General features: G+C 36.9%; 2 protein-coding genes across 3 annotated transcripts; one reads left to right on the top strand and one right to left on the bottom strand.

The window, feature by feature from the left end:
• The first annotated feature begins 4791 nt into the window (after window positions 1–4791).
• On the top strand, window positions 4792–6242 carry LOC126783189 (uncharacterized). Its single transcript, XM_050508610.1, has 2 exons — window positions 4792–5752; window positions 5869–6242. The coding sequence occupies exons 1-2, from the start codon at window positions 4912–4914 to the stop codon at window positions 6240–6242; spliced, it is 1215 nt and encodes a 404-aa protein (XP_050364567.1). The 5' UTR covers window positions 4792–4911.
• A 764-nt stretch (window positions 6243–7006) lies between these two features.
• LOC126783181 (K(+) efflux antiporter 3, chloroplastic) lies at window positions 7007–17256 on the bottom strand. 2 transcript variants are annotated; one of them, XM_050508602.1, is made up of 19 exons: window positions 16982–17256; window positions 15884–16270; window positions 15558–15659; window positions 15210–15290; window positions 14378–14479; window positions 13985–14062; window positions 12334–12402; window positions 12105–12155; window positions 11503–11616; window positions 11315–11416; window positions 11094–11228; window positions 10641–10822; window positions 10410–10545; window positions 9946–10017; window positions 9727–9828; window positions 9169–9330; window positions 8270–8359; window positions 8025–8186; window positions 7007–7488 (listed from the first exon to the last, which is right to left on the bottom strand). In XM_050508602.1, exons 1-19 carry the CDS (start codon window positions 17015–17017, stop codon window positions 7192–7194), a joined length of 2460 nt encoding a protein of 819 aa, XP_050364559.1. In that variant the 5' UTR covers window positions 17018–17256; the 3' UTR covers window positions 7007–7191. The 2 variants fall into 2 exon arrangements, with proteins under 2 accessions (XP_050364559.1, XP_050364560.1); XM_050508603.1 differs by having other exon boundaries at window positions 7266–7433.
• Between the last annotated feature and the right edge of the window lie 678 nt (window positions 17257–17934).

Below are 17934 nucleotides of genomic sequence, written 5' to 3' on the forward strand. Positions count from 1 at the left end.
TATGTGGTTGGGTAAATGTACAAGTCGCTCGGTCATCAGTTACTAGTGATTGCTCCTCTCATAGGGAATATTAGTAATTTTTTCAATTGACTGGAGTTACTGACGGTCAAACGATCCCCGAATGGGATAAAAAATTTACCGCTCGCGTAGTTAAATGTATCGATGACATCGGGTGGTGTCGATTGAGTGCGGGACATTTCCTCCATATTGTTGCTTCATAATGTTACATGTTTTATTTTAAACCTAGTAAATATGTTATACTATATTAGTGCACACTTTGTTGATCACAAACTTAAGTTCAACGTATGGAAGATCGACACCACCCGATGTCATCGACACATATAATTACACGTGTGCTGAAAATTTCATCCGATTCAGAGATCATTTGACTGTTGGTACACCGGTCAACCGAAAATTATGTTGATTTACCAAACATAAACCCTTTGACCGGATCCTTCCGGAATTGTTTTTTTGAATTCGACCGCACACACTCAGTCACAATTATTATGTGGTTGGGGAAATGTACAAGCCGCTCGGCTGCCCGTGATGGCTCCTCCCATAGGGCATATTATTTTATTGGTTAACCAGAGTTACCGACGGTCAAACGGATCCCAAATTGGATGAAATTTTTGCCGCGCGAGTAATTAAATGTACCGATGACATCGGTGGTGTCGATTGGGTGCGAGACATTTTCTCTATATAGTTGATTCATAATGCTACATGTATTATTTTAAACCTAGTAAAAATGTCATACTACATTAGGGCACACTTTGTTGATCACAAACTTTAGTTTAATGTATGGAAGATCGACATCGCCCGATGTCATCGGCACATATAATTACGCGCATGGTTAAAATTTCATCCGATTCGGGGATCATTTGACCGTCGGTAACTCTAGTCAACTGAAAAAAATTACTAATATTCTCTATGGGAGAAGCCATCACCGGCAACCAATGACCAAGCCGTTGTACATTTCCCCAACCATGTAATAATCGTGACTAATTGTGTGTAGTTGAGTTCGAAAAACTAATTCCAAAAGGATCTGATCAAAGAGTTTCCGTTTGGTAAATCGACATAGTTTTCGGCCGACTATACTAACGGACAGTCAAAAGATCCTTGAATCGGATTAAATTTTAACCACGCTCATTATTATATGTGTTGATGACATCGGGTGGCGTCGATCTTCTGTACGTTGAACTTAAGTTCGTGATCAACAAAGTTTCCACTAATGTAGTATAACATTTTAACTTGGTTTAAAATAAATAAGTAGTATGATGAAACAACTATATGAAGGAAATGTTTCACACCCAATCAACACCGTTTGATGTCATCGGTATATTTAATTACAAGCGCGGTAAAATTTTCATCCTATTTTGAGTCCGTTTGACTGTCGGTAACTCCGGTCAACCGAAAAAACTACTAATATTCCCTATGGGAGGAGCCATCACGGGCAGCTGATGACCTAGCAGCTTATACATTTCCCCAACCATATAATAATTGTGACTAAGTGTGTGCGGTCGAATCCGAAAAAACAAATCCGGAAGGATCCGGTCAAAGGGTTTCATTTTGGTAAATCGGCATAGTTTTCGGTTGACTATACCCACGGACGGTCAAACGATCCCCGAATTGGATTAAATTTTAACCACGCGCGTTATTATATGTGTTGATGACATCGGGTGGCGTCGATCTTCTGTACGTTGAATTTAAGTTCGTGATCAACAAAGTTTCCACTAATGTAGTATAACATTTTAACTTGGTTTAAAATAAAATAAGTAGCATGATGAAACAACTATATGAAGGAAATATTTCGCACCCAATCAACACTGTCCGATGTCATCGGTATATTTAATTATAAGCGCGGTAAAAATTTCATCCTATTTTGAGTCCGTTTGACTGTCGGTAACTCCAATCAACCGAAAAAACTACTAATATTCCCTATGGGAGGAGCCATCACGGGCAGATGACCTAGCGGCTTATACATTTCCCGAAAACACATAATAATTGTGACTAAGTGTATGCGGTCGAATTCGAAAAAACAAATCCGGAAGGATCCGGTCAAAGGGTTTCCTTTTGGTAAATCAGTATAGTTTTTGGTTGACTATACTTACGGCCGGTCAAACAATCCCCGAATCGGATTAAATTTTAACCACGCGCGTAATTATATGTGCTGATGACATCGGGTGGCGTCGATTTTCTGTACGTTGAACTTAAGTTCGTGATCAACAAAGTGTCCACTAATGTAGTAATTAGTGTAGATATTTTTAATTTAGGGAGATTAAAACATGTAATATTTATATTTAGATAACATGTCGCAGTCAATGGAACTGGTTGATATTATATAATTGTTTTGAAACTTAACAAAAAGAATTAATGATATCTGTAAATAACAATTTACAGAAATCTTATAGAAATCTGCAATTGTATCAAATGATTCAAGGCAAGACAAGTTTCTTCCCAGAATAAATGCAATACGATATCAACCCACCAACTTCCCAATACAAAATGTTTCCAGCACTAGTCTTATAACATGTTCCAGAAAACATGTTTCTGGCACAAGTCTTACAATATGTCTTACAAAAATATTTCTTCCCAATTCAATGCTTATCTAACACCAATCTATGGTATAATCAACTCCAGAGCCAACAGTCGGTATTTAACATGAATCCAACAAACATATGATACAGAAAACAAAAATGCGGTATCGATTTCAATTGCTATATTATCACGAATTATCACATTATCAACTCTAAAGTTGAAAAAAGACAAGCAAACACATATCAACAGCCGTGTCTTTTTAGACCTCTTACTGAGCCTCTTCATGGAATAAAACCCAATGTCACTATCATCAGCTATGGAAAGTCACAGACGTTTGTCCTTATTCCCTTTCCCCTTATGAACATAACTGTCCTCCTCTAATTCATAATCAAATTCATGATCGCTGCCGCTACCGCCCTTACTGACATTGCGCTCCCTTCTTCTGGAGCACATTAGAGCTCTAGGAATAATTTCTGTCTTTTTATTGTTCCACTCCAGCCTGTGTTTTCTCACACTGAAGCCCTTTGCCAGTGAATAGTAAAATCACTCCGTTTCATCCAGACTGGGAAATTTGATGTTTTTCATAGGTCCATATAATTAAACCAATACACATACAATTAATATCAATCACTAGTTAAATCAATGAAACACTTACTTGCTTTTGGGAGTGCGACTTCGATCAAATTACAAATCGATTGGATTTCAAAAATTAAACCCAGATCAAAGTCATGAAAGCCACCTTCATTGTCCGACGGCAACGCCTCTTTACCGAGTTCAACTCACTGCGATTAATTTGGCCTCGGCTTCGAAAGGAAGAATCTAACCTAACCCACTCCTTTTCTCTTCAGAGACTTCAATTCATATTTCAATTTCGAGATTGAAACAACCTCGATGAAACCCATATATAAATCTTGTGTTTATCTTTTCCTCTTGTTAACGCCGTCGACAGGGGTTTACAAAAAATGTAAAACAACGATCTACTGCTTTCATCCCACCACATGGAACGCCAGTAGGGCTATAGTCCTACCGAAAAACACATGTAAATATTATTTAATATATATGTCATATGTGCACATGTTTGAGTTAGTCGAGTTGGCTAACTGTTAATTTAAATTCAGTCCTACCAAGTGGTACTGGGTTCGATTCCCACTCTCATCATCATGTTTCTTTTCTCTTTCAAAATTTTTTCTCTATCCTTGATGTCTTATATTTTACAACGTTGTCTACTATTGTCTATCTTTAAACTATATATATATTGACAAAAAAAACTCTATATTGCTTTTTTCATTTTTTTTCCTCTTCCTTTCCGGTTCTTTTTCCATTTCAAAAAAAAAAAAATTTCTATCCTTATACTTTACAATTTTGTCTACTATTTTCTATCTCTAAACTCTATATTAATTTATTTCTATTATCTCCCCATTTTTTTTCTCATTATCTTTCTTTAGTTATAACTTACAACATATAATTTACATATTCTTTAGGTATTTAGTTTTCTATAAAAAAAAATTTGGACTAAAACTAGCCCTACCCACTTTTCAATCCTAGTTCCGCCCTGTCACCTTCGTTAATTTATATATGAAACTTCAGCTTAATTGAACTGTGGGTGATTGAATTGGCCTGGAACAGTGACTTCGCTAATAGCTTGTAATCTTGTATTTGCCTAGCTACTCCATGATTCGATGATGTTTTAATTTACGAATCACGCTTGTGATCTATATTGAAGCTCAAAACTAGTTGACTAATAAAGAGTTCAAGACTTGATCGTTAAATTGTTTGCACATCCGGCGATTAATTAAGGCCATAATATATAGCGCTCTATCAGATCAAAATCTTACAATAAGTTAATGATGCACTAAACCATGGTTGAAATCTAACGTACACAGCATCATCAATTATTTTTAGTAGAAGAAAACTATTGTTTGCAAAGCACGACATGCATACGTTGTAGGGAACTATTTATCTCTGCACACTGTTTTAGAATCCGTGTGAAAGAATTGGTTGGAACCCACCTGCATCCTATTAGTTTCTCCTAAAGAAAGATGTTCCGTGTAAATGTACAACAGTGAACAGTATATGGTCAAAAACTAAACATTGCTCTTCATGAGTTGGTTGATACCATCTAACAAAACATACAGCTGGCCGGAGCTAGCAGCGACCCCCGTACGTTTCTTGCTCACAGGTTTCCATCAGATATATGATATATCTGCACGCCACCAATCGATGAATCCCTCGCAACACAATCCTAAATTTCAATAGCGTCAAACTTCATTCCGAATTTCCAATCAATAATCATTTCTTCTAGAGAGATCGAAAATCAAGAAAATTGCAAGCGCTAGACAGCGCGCTAAGCCTAACGGTGGACGTGAGACGACGACGATGAAGGAAAGTTCATCGTCCATGACTCCATTGCTTTTCCGTAACCTCATAACCTCCCTCTTCATTCTGGCAGAGACTTCCATTTCCAGCTTGGCCCAAAAACACAAAGCCCTAGAACTCATACGCTACGTTTTCGTCTCTTGCTTCCTTTTCTTCCTGCGTCTGCTCCTTTCTTTAAACCCTAGGTCGACCAAGAATAGTGAATCCCTATTTTCCACCGTGTACGACTATAATGAAAAGCCTCCCAATAAGGTTACTGGCCGAAAAAACAAGTATATGCCGGCAGCAAATGGCAGAGCCGGCGGCGACAGCGACAACGAGAAGGACACAGCCATAGCTCGAGCGCTTTCGCAGCTACTATCGATCGTGAATGATATCCCGGTAAGCTCCCGCAAGTACCAAGTGGTTCGATCTTTAGCGGAGAATCTCATCCATGAAAACCAGAAAGAGGGCGTGGAGGCTCTGCGTCAAGTCAACCGCAGGGCTCTGACGGCAGCGTTTTCCAGGACTCTAAACCAGCTTGAAGCCGCCGCAATTCTCGAACAGCAGCAGCACCACAGCGGCGGTGATATTGATGGTTTGGTTTGTGGTCATCATCATTGGGCAGTAAGGGCCGTTCGGTTGGTTGCCGACGTGGTGTGGTCAAAGGAGGTTACTAGCAGTGGGGGGTCGAGGAGCTCGGAGGAAAAGCTAGCGGCGGAGCTCCTGTGGTTGGCTGAGACAATGGCGAGTTGTGGCTTTGCTCAAGAGGCTGTGTGGAGATGGGCGTCCGCCTCTGGTTTGGCTCGTCTCTCTATTACAGCCGAACCCCGCCTTCAAGCGTCCTTAGTCAAGCTTTCAGGTAAAATTTCAAGCCTCCTGGCTATTGAGACACTAGCTTCATTTAGCATATGCGTTGAGATGAAGGTGATTCAGTTTTGATTGAATATATATATATATATATATATATTTATGCAGCATTGTTGTTGAAGTATGCCAAAGACATGGGAGTGGATAAAGGTGATGATCATGAACATGATTACAAAGGCTCGAACGAGAAACGAGAAACAAAACAAGTAAAAATGCAAATGCAGATGTTGGTGTTGTGGATTCCATTGCTGTGCATAGCCAGCAACGGCACCGATGTGCCGGTTTTGAGCATCAACGAAAGGGCTGAGCTGGAGAGAGTACTGGAAGAGATCATAGAGAAGCAGCTGGCAGAAGAAGATCAAGAGCGAGTTCTAACCTTGTGGCTTCACCACTTCACATGTTGCTCTTCTTCCGATTGGCCCAATCTACATGCCTCTTACGCTCGCTGGTGTAAAGCTTCGCGGAAGCAATTGCTAATTTAGGGTTCATAATATCTTAATTATTCTCGTACGCATACGTTATGATCCTATAATTTGCTTGTTATAGTCAAGGGTATCTAAATGTCAATCCATATGAACAGGCCTTGAAAACTAAATAGTAAGTAGATTCAAGGTCACTTAGACTTTATAGGAATTGTCTAATATACATCTGAGACTGAAGGACGTATGATGTATAACATGCTTCAATGTATAATAGAATTTTCCAGACTTTATAAGCGTTTTGTATGTACTTTTAAGTTGCTTGACTGTGATGTATGTAGGATTGTAAGTAGAATATAAACAAAACTTTGGGTCTACGAGAACATTAGAAATGACTCAAATGAGGCTTGCAACCAGCGACGCGCATGTATCCGTGTTTGTGTTTCATAATTGATACTCTAACTAGATATCTGTAATTTACTTGGTCAAGGGGTATACTGAACTCTTAACATCCTTTGCATCTTAAGTTCTCAACTCATGCGCCTCTGTGCGTGTATGAATATAACAAGAAACTGATGTAGTATGCTGTGTTGATCGGCGATTAAAACCAGACGACGGTGTCAATTTTGGACCAAACAAAAAAGACAACGGTGATAATGGTGAATAGATATTTATGTGAAGTCTTAGTTCTAACGTATGCTCGAGCACGAAGACTAGAATTAGTTTAAGATGATATACAAGTGGCAGACTACAGTAAACCTTATATATTTTCGAGCGCCTCAATGAACAAAAAGAAGATTAATTAAGAATAAGTCAATATACAAGCCTGTGGTTTGGATAAAGAAGATTTAGTGTCCCTGATACTTTTCCTGGGAAAATTCTACCCTCTACACTCTTATAGTTCCAACTTTGTTCCTCTGCACACGCTTCAAACAAGCCTAATTTGGTACCTTCCAGGCCTCAAGAGACTATTTTCAGTGAAGTGAACCAACAGAAATAACTTCCCTGAACACTACAGTTCATCCTTTGTCGATACACAAGGGTTTGATGGGTCTACTGTATTTATATTCCCATCAAGATCTTCTGATTTAACTGGAACTCCGTTCTTTGTGTCTGAGTTACCGTGTGAAACTTCTTCGCCTTCTGTATGCGCAGATCGTTGGTGTTTACTGTCATGCTCTGCTTCATCTACTTCTCCCTGCAATGTCGATATAATAGAAGCACCTACCCGGTTTACCTCCCACGAATTGTCTTCTGATGAAGTTGATGAAATGGACGAGGGATCATCAATTAAGTCAGCAACTCTCACCTTGTCAAGCGAAACCCCATTAGCAACATAGTGCACACAGACTTGACTAAAGTGTACATTATCTCAATTTACAGTAAACAATATAATATATCATGCTACTCCATCCAAATGTATATCATCCAAATGCATTGATCCCTAATCAAATTGAAAAGATAAATGGTAATGTATGTGGGTCAAGTTCGCAGCAACAATTTTAAATCTTTTGTGGTCTGACCAATGATATAATCTACTGTGAGAAAAGAACACATTAAGAAATAAGAATGACGGGAGGGAGTCCATGTTAGCAGAACAAGTGAATAGTTCACATCAGTTTGACATCTAATACTAACAAGAAAAAACATACGAATGAAATTGTGTGTGGTGCAGTAAATGTTTAGGGTCACTTTGGTATCAACAGCGAAGCTCATAATCAAACTAATCTAAGATGCAAGCAATTTTAGTAGAGATTGATTAAAATGACATATGAGCAAAACTAAAATGCATGGTATGGCTACAGTGAGGCAAGTACCTTAAGAAAAATATGCACTTGCAAGTACCTGTAATGGCTTCAAACTATTCAAGTCTTGCTTGTCAGTTTTCTGAACTACATCTTGAGCTTGCAGCTCCATGGAATCACGAACAATTTGACGAAGAAAGTTCACATCATCAGACATAACACCAAACCCTTTCAAAAGCTTAGAGCCCAGCTGCAAACTTGTCTGCATGATGTAAAATATCCAGTGAGCTGGTGTCAAATCCTGTTAAAAAGACTTAAAAGTTATATATTTAATTAGCTTCATACCTCTGCACTTTCCATAATGGCATCTGTTGCACCAGCTTTCTTAAGATCCAGAAGGTGCTTCAAGTCCAGAGCTCTGGCATAAATAGGGATCTGCGAGTAATATTTACATGAATATACCAAACAAACCAAACAGGAAAAGAATAGGAAACGATTTTAGTATGGGAAATTAAAATTCTTGGTAACTAGCAGTAAACTTAGCCTGCACAGACTTAAACACTGGGAGTCTCAAATTGAATTGGAGTGGCATTATCTCATGGTACTATAATGCCCCTCAAATCAGCGTATAACTGACCTTGAGAAAACTTAATTTTGAATTGATCAGCAGTATTTTGTCTCAAAAGAAAAGGCATAAAACCTGTTCTGACATTTAGTATTAGTATTGTATTGCAGAGGTCTGAGGTAAGGAACTAATCACTTTTTGGTAATCTGATTTAAGTCAATGGAAGAGGGCGAGGGAGAGAGGAAGAAATCTTATAGATCTATGTGTCATGATCAGCAGAGACCTTTGGTAGAAAGATTTGAAAACCAACAAATGATAAATATAAACAAATCAACAAGACCAAAAACAGTTGATCTGTTGAATGTCAGAATTTCTCAACAAAATAGAATTTTTAAATTACGGAAAGGAAATAACTCAACTGCACATTAAGTCATGCTGTACAAATCAGTACTATGGCCCCTGTCATGGATCACAGAAATGAAAAACATGTTTGACGATGCAAGAAGCTTAAGAAGTAATGAAGCTTCAGAGGACATTTTATATCCCTTAGCAAACCCAATTAAGTTTCAGTCCTCTAGTTGTTTTGTCATAGGACACAATGATGTTTCTTTCTATACTGTTATAGTGGACAAACACAGAGAGAGAGAGAGAGAGAGAGAAATATTGAGAGAGATCTTACTGAAGGGAAAGCAAGTCGAAGCCTTTGAACGGCTTCAATTGATTTCTGCTTTGCAGTATACATAATTAAGACAGCTTTCGGGAGAGATATTCCGGCAGATTCTAAAACATCAGGACGTGATCCATCCCCGTAAAGAATTGGAAAACCTTGCTTTCTAGACGCCTGTAAATGCAATGGTGAATGTAAGTTTACAAAAAATTTCTCATAAGAGATTATATCTGCAAGTTGAAATCCCAACATTACAATGTAGCAAAAAGACCAGTGATTAAAAGATAGCCAGTATTGCAGTATTCCAATTAACTTTCAGAAATTAATCACTTCAGAAAAAGATATTGGGCAGAAACTTTAATTATCATTTGTTCCCCTCAAGGGGAAGAGCATCTAATAACTACTACTGAAAACGGATGGACTATCTCTGGGCTTTAATAAGATAATGTAACTAATTTGAGTGTTACAGTTCAGGATATTTAGGTCAAAGGTGGCAGTATTTCAAATAATTTCATTCATGAGAATCAACTCTTCTCTAAGACAGGATGCAACATGAGAAATTTCACTGACCTTCACGACAGAAGGATCAAGGTCAAAAGCTACATAAGGCCATCCCAGAGCTTCTCCATCTATCCCTGAAGCCAATGGAGTGGACAAGAAATTGGCAAGGACCTGGAGAGAGAGAGAGAGAGAGAGAGAGAGAGAGAGAGAGATAGAGAGTTATTTAAAGCTGACCCGAGAACTGATAACTCATCAAAAATTGTATCATGCAGCAAAATAAAACCTTACCTGACCCATTTGTCCAAATCCAAGAATAACAACAGGTTCACTCGAATTGAAATTCACCGTATCAGGAGCTTTCTGCAAAAAATTGTTTATATTTGTTTGCGCACTATATTGTGCTAAATGTATGGGAATATAATAACTTGCTATACTTAAGTAGAGCTTGAAGGTTGTACTATTTTTTTTCTTTTTTCCGGAGAACAAAAACAAGAAATAAGTAAGAAAAAAGTTGGACTAATATGAAGAAAATTTGAGTTATTAAGGATTAAAGGGTGTCAACAGTTCAGTTCTGATAAACGTTCAGATGATTACATTACAGCCTCTGAGTTGTGAGTCTATCCAAGTCATTCAGTTGGTATGCATCAAGTGTACGCATGACATACAGTTATCTACTGTGGAACTTCCCTTCAAAATATGCACTAGCAGAGTATACAACTCTCCTAATGTATATCAATTATATAGGAACTTACATCCTCTGTTTCATAATTTTCATCAACAAATGCAGCAGCTCTTCGTCCAGCTTCATTTAGCAATGGGGTTAATGCCATTGACAGGACAACAACAATAATGAGCAACTTGTTAAGCTCAAGAGGTAGCACACCAAGCCTGTTTTCAACAGATTTGCATATTGTTATGACAAATACTTGGTCACACCATATTATTGCATATGGAGTAAATAATGAGTTTCTAGTAGGAATCACCTATTTGCAAGAGAAAAAACTACAAAGCCAAACTCCCCTCCTTGAGACAAAAGCAATCCTATTCTTACACTTTCTTGTAAAGTGAGTCCAACACGAGGGCCTATGGCTGTTATGATCAGCGTCTTGATGACAATCAAACCTGCCAAGAGTGAAAGCACATTCGGCCACTCTCTAAATAGAAGCTGCATAAAAAGGAAAAGATATGTATAAAAGAAACTGCAGACAAGTATCTAGTAATTGTTCTGCATAGTCTAAAATTGCTGCATCTGTATTATTTCAGCATTTTTTTTTTCTGAATTAAACAATCCTGTCAATGAAATCTTGGAACCAGAAAACTTGAAAAAATGCAGCAATTAAATTCAAAAGCTTGTTTCCTGAACATGTTTCCCGAAATTGGGACATCAAATAATGTTGTAACGAAAGAATACTACACCACATAAAAAATTACAGTACCTGCGTGTCAATGGATGTCCCTGTCGTGACAAAAAATAACCCCAGAAGTAAGCCTCTAAATGGCCTTATATCGGCTTCAATTTGTGTCCGGAAATTTGTCTCTGCTAGCAGTGCTCCGGCCAAAAATGCTCCAAGCTGCATTGTGCAATGAAACTCAACTATAAAAGAGACTCCAGGTATTGATCTCAAATACTCTCTATCTTTGAGAAAATATATCAAACCGTGTCACTGAACCCCAACTTCTGGGTGACAAGTGAAGTCCCTGCCACCGTCAGCAAGCAAAGTGCAACAAATGCCTCTGAGCTTCTTGCTTCTGCCACAAACTGATTTTACAAGCTAAATATAAGGGCCTACAAAATATATAAAATAAAATACTAATGATCTTAAGACCTTTATTTATAGCGCACACCTCAAAAATTCGCCTCAGAACTAATTTTCCTCCAAGAGAGAGAAGCCCCAGCCCACCTAGTGCTTTTAAACTCTCCTTCAAAAGCATTGGCCATATACTTTCCTCTGCTATGTTCTGCAAAAGAGCGACAAAGACTTTAAAACAACTTGGAGAAATAATGTCTTACTGCAACTTTTAAGGAATTTGAAGACATAGATAGGAAATGGACAGTGTAGTAATTCAACATTCACGAAAAATAAAACATTACGTCTGAGTTTCTGACAACACTAGAAACTCAATATGTTATTCTCTGCAAAGAGATGTACGTCATCTCATTTCTTAGCTTTCTTCAAATATAAAAGCATTCCTTTCTTATCATTACATGCAAAAAAAACAACAATCACTCCATATTTCATCAAAGCTGTTGCCTCCTCAAGGAAAACTGCTTCAACTATAATATTCATAAAGGATTATCAATTAAGAGTTTGATGAAATCAAACACGATTTTCCACCCTCAGAATGTTGCTAAACAATCATAAATAATGACAAAGATTATACATGCGAACATAATTGACTTGCAAATTGAAATTAAGCTTGACAGATTAATTGATTCTTTCATGTACCTGGCTTTCCAGTACTGGAAGTATAACTAAGAGAGGTACAACTGCTATATCCTGCAAATATTAAGTGATAAGGAGTCAAAAGTTATCAACATTATATTCTCGTTGTGTACTTTGCATGGTAAGATGCAACACCACTGATGCACTAAATTAATTATATCTGGATGATTGAAACCATAGAAACAAAAACAAAACAAAAAACACAACCCTGAGTGAAGTTTTGGAATAGAACCTGTAAAAGAAGTATCCCAAGAGTTGCTGAACCAAATCTTGTAGGGAGTTCCCCTTTCTCTGCAAGTAGCTATATATTATGCTATGTAAGCTCTACGAACCTATATCAAATATCCTTTTAAATATAATACTCATAAATGAATGACACTCATATGAGAAATGAAGTGAGAAATCGTTTTATTAATTGCAAATTCAAATAGTTCCATAATAAGACATTCTGAATTGCTACGAACTCAAGCACTGGGTGCTCTCAAAATCATTTAAGTCACTGAACATAGAACGTATGGTGTTCAAACGCCTTGCACTTATTAAGCCCAAGAAGTGGTATTCCAACTTAACATCAAGGCATATACACATTAAAAGTCATCTGTCTCTTCATTTAGAAGAAGGGGAAGAGCTAATATCCCTTAGAGAAAGGAGAACCCAGCTACATCCACAAAAAGAAGTTTATGCTTCTATTTATGTGTACAGACAAGATCATCAGATTCACTAGTATGGCATTTGTTTTCCCCTTCTTCACATAAACTAGCTTCCTGGTACGTGCATGTAGGTTAGCTTTTCTGATCAGGGAGAAAATTAGGGAGTAGGAGTACAGTCGGGGAGAAATTTTGGTCTAAACGTAGATGTAAACTTTACGTTTATTGGACTATCTTTTTTCTTGTTTGGTCACTCGTGGATTCCTGACTTTCTAATTCTGGTAACTTAGGATGTCTCATTTTATCTTTATTTTCTACTTTTTGTTCTGTTTAACTCTATATCCTTGTTATAATCTTCAATCTCCCCACAAGAAAGGGTATATGTTGTTTTATATATATATATATATATATATATAGACATAAGCTCTGAGGTTTCTGGCATAAACGCATAATTAACATAGATACACGGTAAAGCAGCATGTTAACAAAGATTGATGACAAAAACTCAGGTTTAAGTTCAGAACTTCAGATCCTTAATTTATTTAAAATGTTTTAAGATTTGAACCCCTATAGCTCATTATGGTAGTGTTTACATAACAACTATATCATCTTTGAAACCAGCAGGGGAGGATCTAGGATGTAAAATGTCGTAGGGCTTGCTCGAATTATTTTTTTTGCCGGATGTTTTCTCCCTAAAATTTAGAATTACATTTTAAATAAATAAAATATTGTACTTAAAAGGAATAATGGGAGAACACAATGAGAAAAAGAGCAAAAACTTTAGGAATGTTTTGAGAAAAACTAATGAATAACATTATAAAATAAGAGAACAGAAAAAAGAACTGGAGAAAAAAGAAGAACAAATGGGTAACAGAAGAACCAAAAATGAAAATAAGGAGAAAAAAAACATGAAAACAGCATAAAATAAAAAGATAGCACAAATCCCTTCACTGGGACTCGAACTAGGGAAGTGGTAGAGAAGATAAATGGAGCTAACCAACTGAACCAGACATCACATAGTACACATTGGTTGGGGGTAATTACATAAATAGGAAAAAACATGTAAGCCCTGGGCTGGATCCGCCCCTTATATCGGTTTCCAGTCACATTAACCAAACATGGTACCATTTAACTACTGAATCCATAGAGGTAACAGCAGTTATTCATATTATTCATCTGTACTTGTTGAATGACAAATTAGTATATATGCATTTTCTGATTTAAATTCTAAAATACCTGTAGTACAAAAGCTGAAGAAGATAGAGATAGAGCAGCACCAATCACTACAGCTTCATCAATGCTTCTGATATTGACCTATTAACAGAAGGAGAATGGAGAACAAATTAAAGATAGCTGCAGCTGGAACAAACAATGACTTTAAACAATTTTCATTAATAAAAATATTTAGTATTTGAATATATCTGGGACCGCCCTCTAAAATAAGTTGCAAAGTCACCATTTATCAGTTACACAATAGACAAACTAACGTCAGCACTACATCCAAATTTGACGCGATTTGGTAAACTGGGATCCGAATTAACCAACATGAAGGATGGTATGTAAAGGTAGATAGAAGTATATGGTTGGCAACAAAAGTCAAAAGTGTTCTATACTAAACAAAGTTCTCACCAGATCAGGCCTTGAATTAAAGAGGAACGTCAAAAGTTTTGTTCCAATAGCCCCATTAGGAGGAAGTTCAAACGCTGTAAAAGCAAGAGTAGATAATACGACCTTCAAGATGGTGAAAAAAAAGAAAAAGATGAGAATCCAAGCAGCACCTTGTATAATGATAAGTTTTAAGGAGATACGATAAGTGAAAATGGCGCCAAGGCAAGATATAATATGTTCTTTAACTAAAATAAACCGCTAGCTACACTCCCATTAAGACGAAACATGTAGTAGGTTTTATAATATTTCTGCCTAACAGATTGTGTATCATACATCATCATAAGAGCCTTAATAACAGATGCAAATTTCTCTATTCATATAAAATAGAACTAGCAATGAAAGAATGAGTGAATCAAGTATAAAGAGGAACAATTAGATTGATTAGACAGATAAACAGTGGAAATACACGCTGAGAGAGAGAGAGAGAGAGATTTGTAAAGTAATGTGCTATATTATTAACTGTTATTTTTGTTGATTCTATTGAATTAGGTATATAAGACGAATTTGACACTGAAACGCGACCTCTATTCATTCAGCTTCCTGTACTACTCACTGAGATAATAGGAATTAAATTCTGAGTTATTCATATCCAGAGTTTGAGCATAGCCTCAAAGCAGCTAAAGCTCATAAAATAACTTCCAAAACCAGAATTTTGAAGCTACACATATGTTCAATTTAAAAATTTGATACCAGGAATTATCTATTTATAGTTCCACAGTTATGCTTAACATATGAAGCATCAGAACTCGTTAGCCACTAGAACCATAAGATATTCGTTTTGTAAGTATATTACCTGTGTTAATCCCATGCCGAAGGCAAATTTCGCAAGAGCCTTTAGACGTGAAAATGAAAGCTCTAATCCCATCTCAAATAGCTAAAAAATGGAAAACATAAACTGAAAGTTACATAATAACAATTTTAAGAAATCTTAACTGAAGAACATTTCATGTTGAAAGAAAATATTCTTTTGAAGTAAATCTGTTTCTTTAATTTTAGCAGAATATTCAAAATCTGTACCAAAGCAACATGAAAACAAAGGAAAGTATGCATAAAATAATGAACCAATTGATGGTTTGCAGCATGCTTAAACTAAATACAGATACAGTGACAAACATTAGCAAAAATGTACAATAACGCTTACCAAAAACAGAATCCCCCATTCCGACAAAATTTTCACATCTGTAAGATTCCGAATCAAGCCAAACTGATTGAGTACAATCCCCGCAAAGAAGAAACCGAGTATCTGAAAACCATAAAACATGCTTTATGTCATGAAAGAGCTACCTCCTGTATTGACGACTGTTCTACCAAAGCATGACTAACAAATTAAAAAAAGGGATACATATCTGTGAAACTACCCAGCAATGTATAAAAACTCAATCCCTTCCCAAATGCTAACCCATCTTTCCCCAGACAATTAAAATATCGAGAGAAAAAATTAAATGGTTGATACCATAGTACTCTTACAGGGCTAGCTTTGATGATCTTGAATGCAGGAACAACCAGAACAGTGACAGCTAAGAACGTCAAAGTATCAAATCCTAAATCATTAATGACATCAACAGCGCTAGCAACATCAAGTGTTGCATATATCCTCCATCTTGCTGAATGGCCTGATCTATGGTTTGAGAAATGAAGTCCTCGCCAACAGTGTACAGAGGAAGTTAACAAAGAATTGCCTTGAATGAAATTTCTTGCAACAAAAGGACTATGTCTTATCTTGTACTTATTGGCATACGATAATGAGCGCACTTGCTGGTTACTAACATAAGGACTGAAAAAATGGCCACACAACCGTGATGTGCCTATGGAGCAAGCCATCAATGGGCTCTTTTGTTTGATGAGGTCGTATCCCTGCGAGGAGTAAAATAAATCAACCACAGAAGTATAGTCAACCTTTACTCTTCTGATAAAGATGTGGATGCTAAAAAACTTAGAGATGAAAGAAAGACTACCAGAAATTCTCAATTATGTGACTTTAAGCTTCAATCCCTTGTAGAGGGCAATACTCTAGTTTCGTGGGGTTTGAGAAATGATCAGGAAAAAAATTGAAATACCGAAATCGGCAAAAGTAAAATGATTTAACAGTTCAAAGTAATCAATTAGTTTGCTAAAACGTCTATTAAGTGTCCCACAGATGAACACTAGCAGAAGCACTATTCCTTGTTCCATCAGGGCTGATTAGTGATTACACAAGTGGTACATGTGGGATCATATTCTGATTATTCTCTGTTTTTTTTTTCGCTTTGGCAAATCAGTATTAAAATGGAATACAAAGGAAACTTGGCCCATAATTATGAATGATGGTTACTCCCCTTGGAGCTTAATATAGTAATATTGACATGAACAATATGTATGCAGCTCTTTCTTTTCTTATCTTTTTTCTTTGGCACTGAAGACAATCATCTTCTTACTTGAATTCACAAATAAAGTAATGAACCAGAATCAGGTAGAACTAAGTGTTTGGCAACTCAAGAAACGGAAACAGCAAGTGTAAATGAAACAATAGATGGAATATATGAAGAAACATAGAATGGATAATGTATGGGAGGTGGGTGTGTGTACCTTATAGCCTCCAAAACAAGTCACTGAGTCCAACATAGTGCTGAAGCTGATGCAACAAGAACACTCACATTGAAAAAATCACAAAAGACTTGATTCCCTTACAAAACCCAGAACCAGTTTTGCAGATACTTGAGTTCAGTTGGACCCTTCTACCTCTTTCCCCACGAAACACTTGTAAATGAGGATGAAAAGAGCACACGTTTGAAATTAAGAAATAGAGATGGAGATTAATCCCATAATAATCGCATGAGAGTTTCAAACTGTGTTTGTGGCTTGCAATGGCTTTGTTTCTTTCATGTTTTTTCAACGTGTACCAGATGACGACGGCGATATCACTTATGGGTCGGAAAGCTAACGTTTTATCCACGTGCCCATTTCCTACTGGGAACATAAACCGTTCGGCCTGTGATTATCTACATTCAAACATCTTGTTACCCCACGACTGCTTCCGTTTGCTTTATCCTCTTTGCTTTGCTTAGATACATCTTGATAGTTTTTCATAAAACCTGATAAGTTTTTCATAAAAATTAATACAAAAGTACACTAATTCTAGCATACAGCGCTGTGTATATGAAAAGAGGGTAAACAAAATCTGGTTTACTTTTCTTAATATCAAGATGACCCTTACGAAGAAAACAGTCACAAAAAATACAGTGTGGGTTTAGTTTAAAAGAGAGGAGCTCAAAGTTAAAATAAAGTTAGAATAGTCTAGTGATTGTTAATGTAGTGTACTGCGTTGTGGCAATACGCTTCACTATTCGTTCACTGAACACGCCGTGTTCCTTGTTCTCGCTCCTGTCACAAGTAGCACGATCGTCAAAATGGAGACCACGACGGCGTGCTCTTCAACTCTCGACTTAAGCATCGAAGTCGGTAGTAATTTATGCAGAGTAACAGTTAGTGGTTTAGTTTGCTTACCTTATGAGGTCAAGGGTTTGACCTTTTATAATTAA

This window comes from Argentina anserina, chromosome 2 (genome assembly GCF_933775445.1).
Source record: "Argentina anserina chromosome 2, drPotAnse1.1, whole genome shotgun sequence".
NCBI classification, from domain to species: Eukaryota; Viridiplantae; Streptophyta; class Magnoliopsida; order Rosales; family Rosaceae; genus Argentina; species Argentina anserina.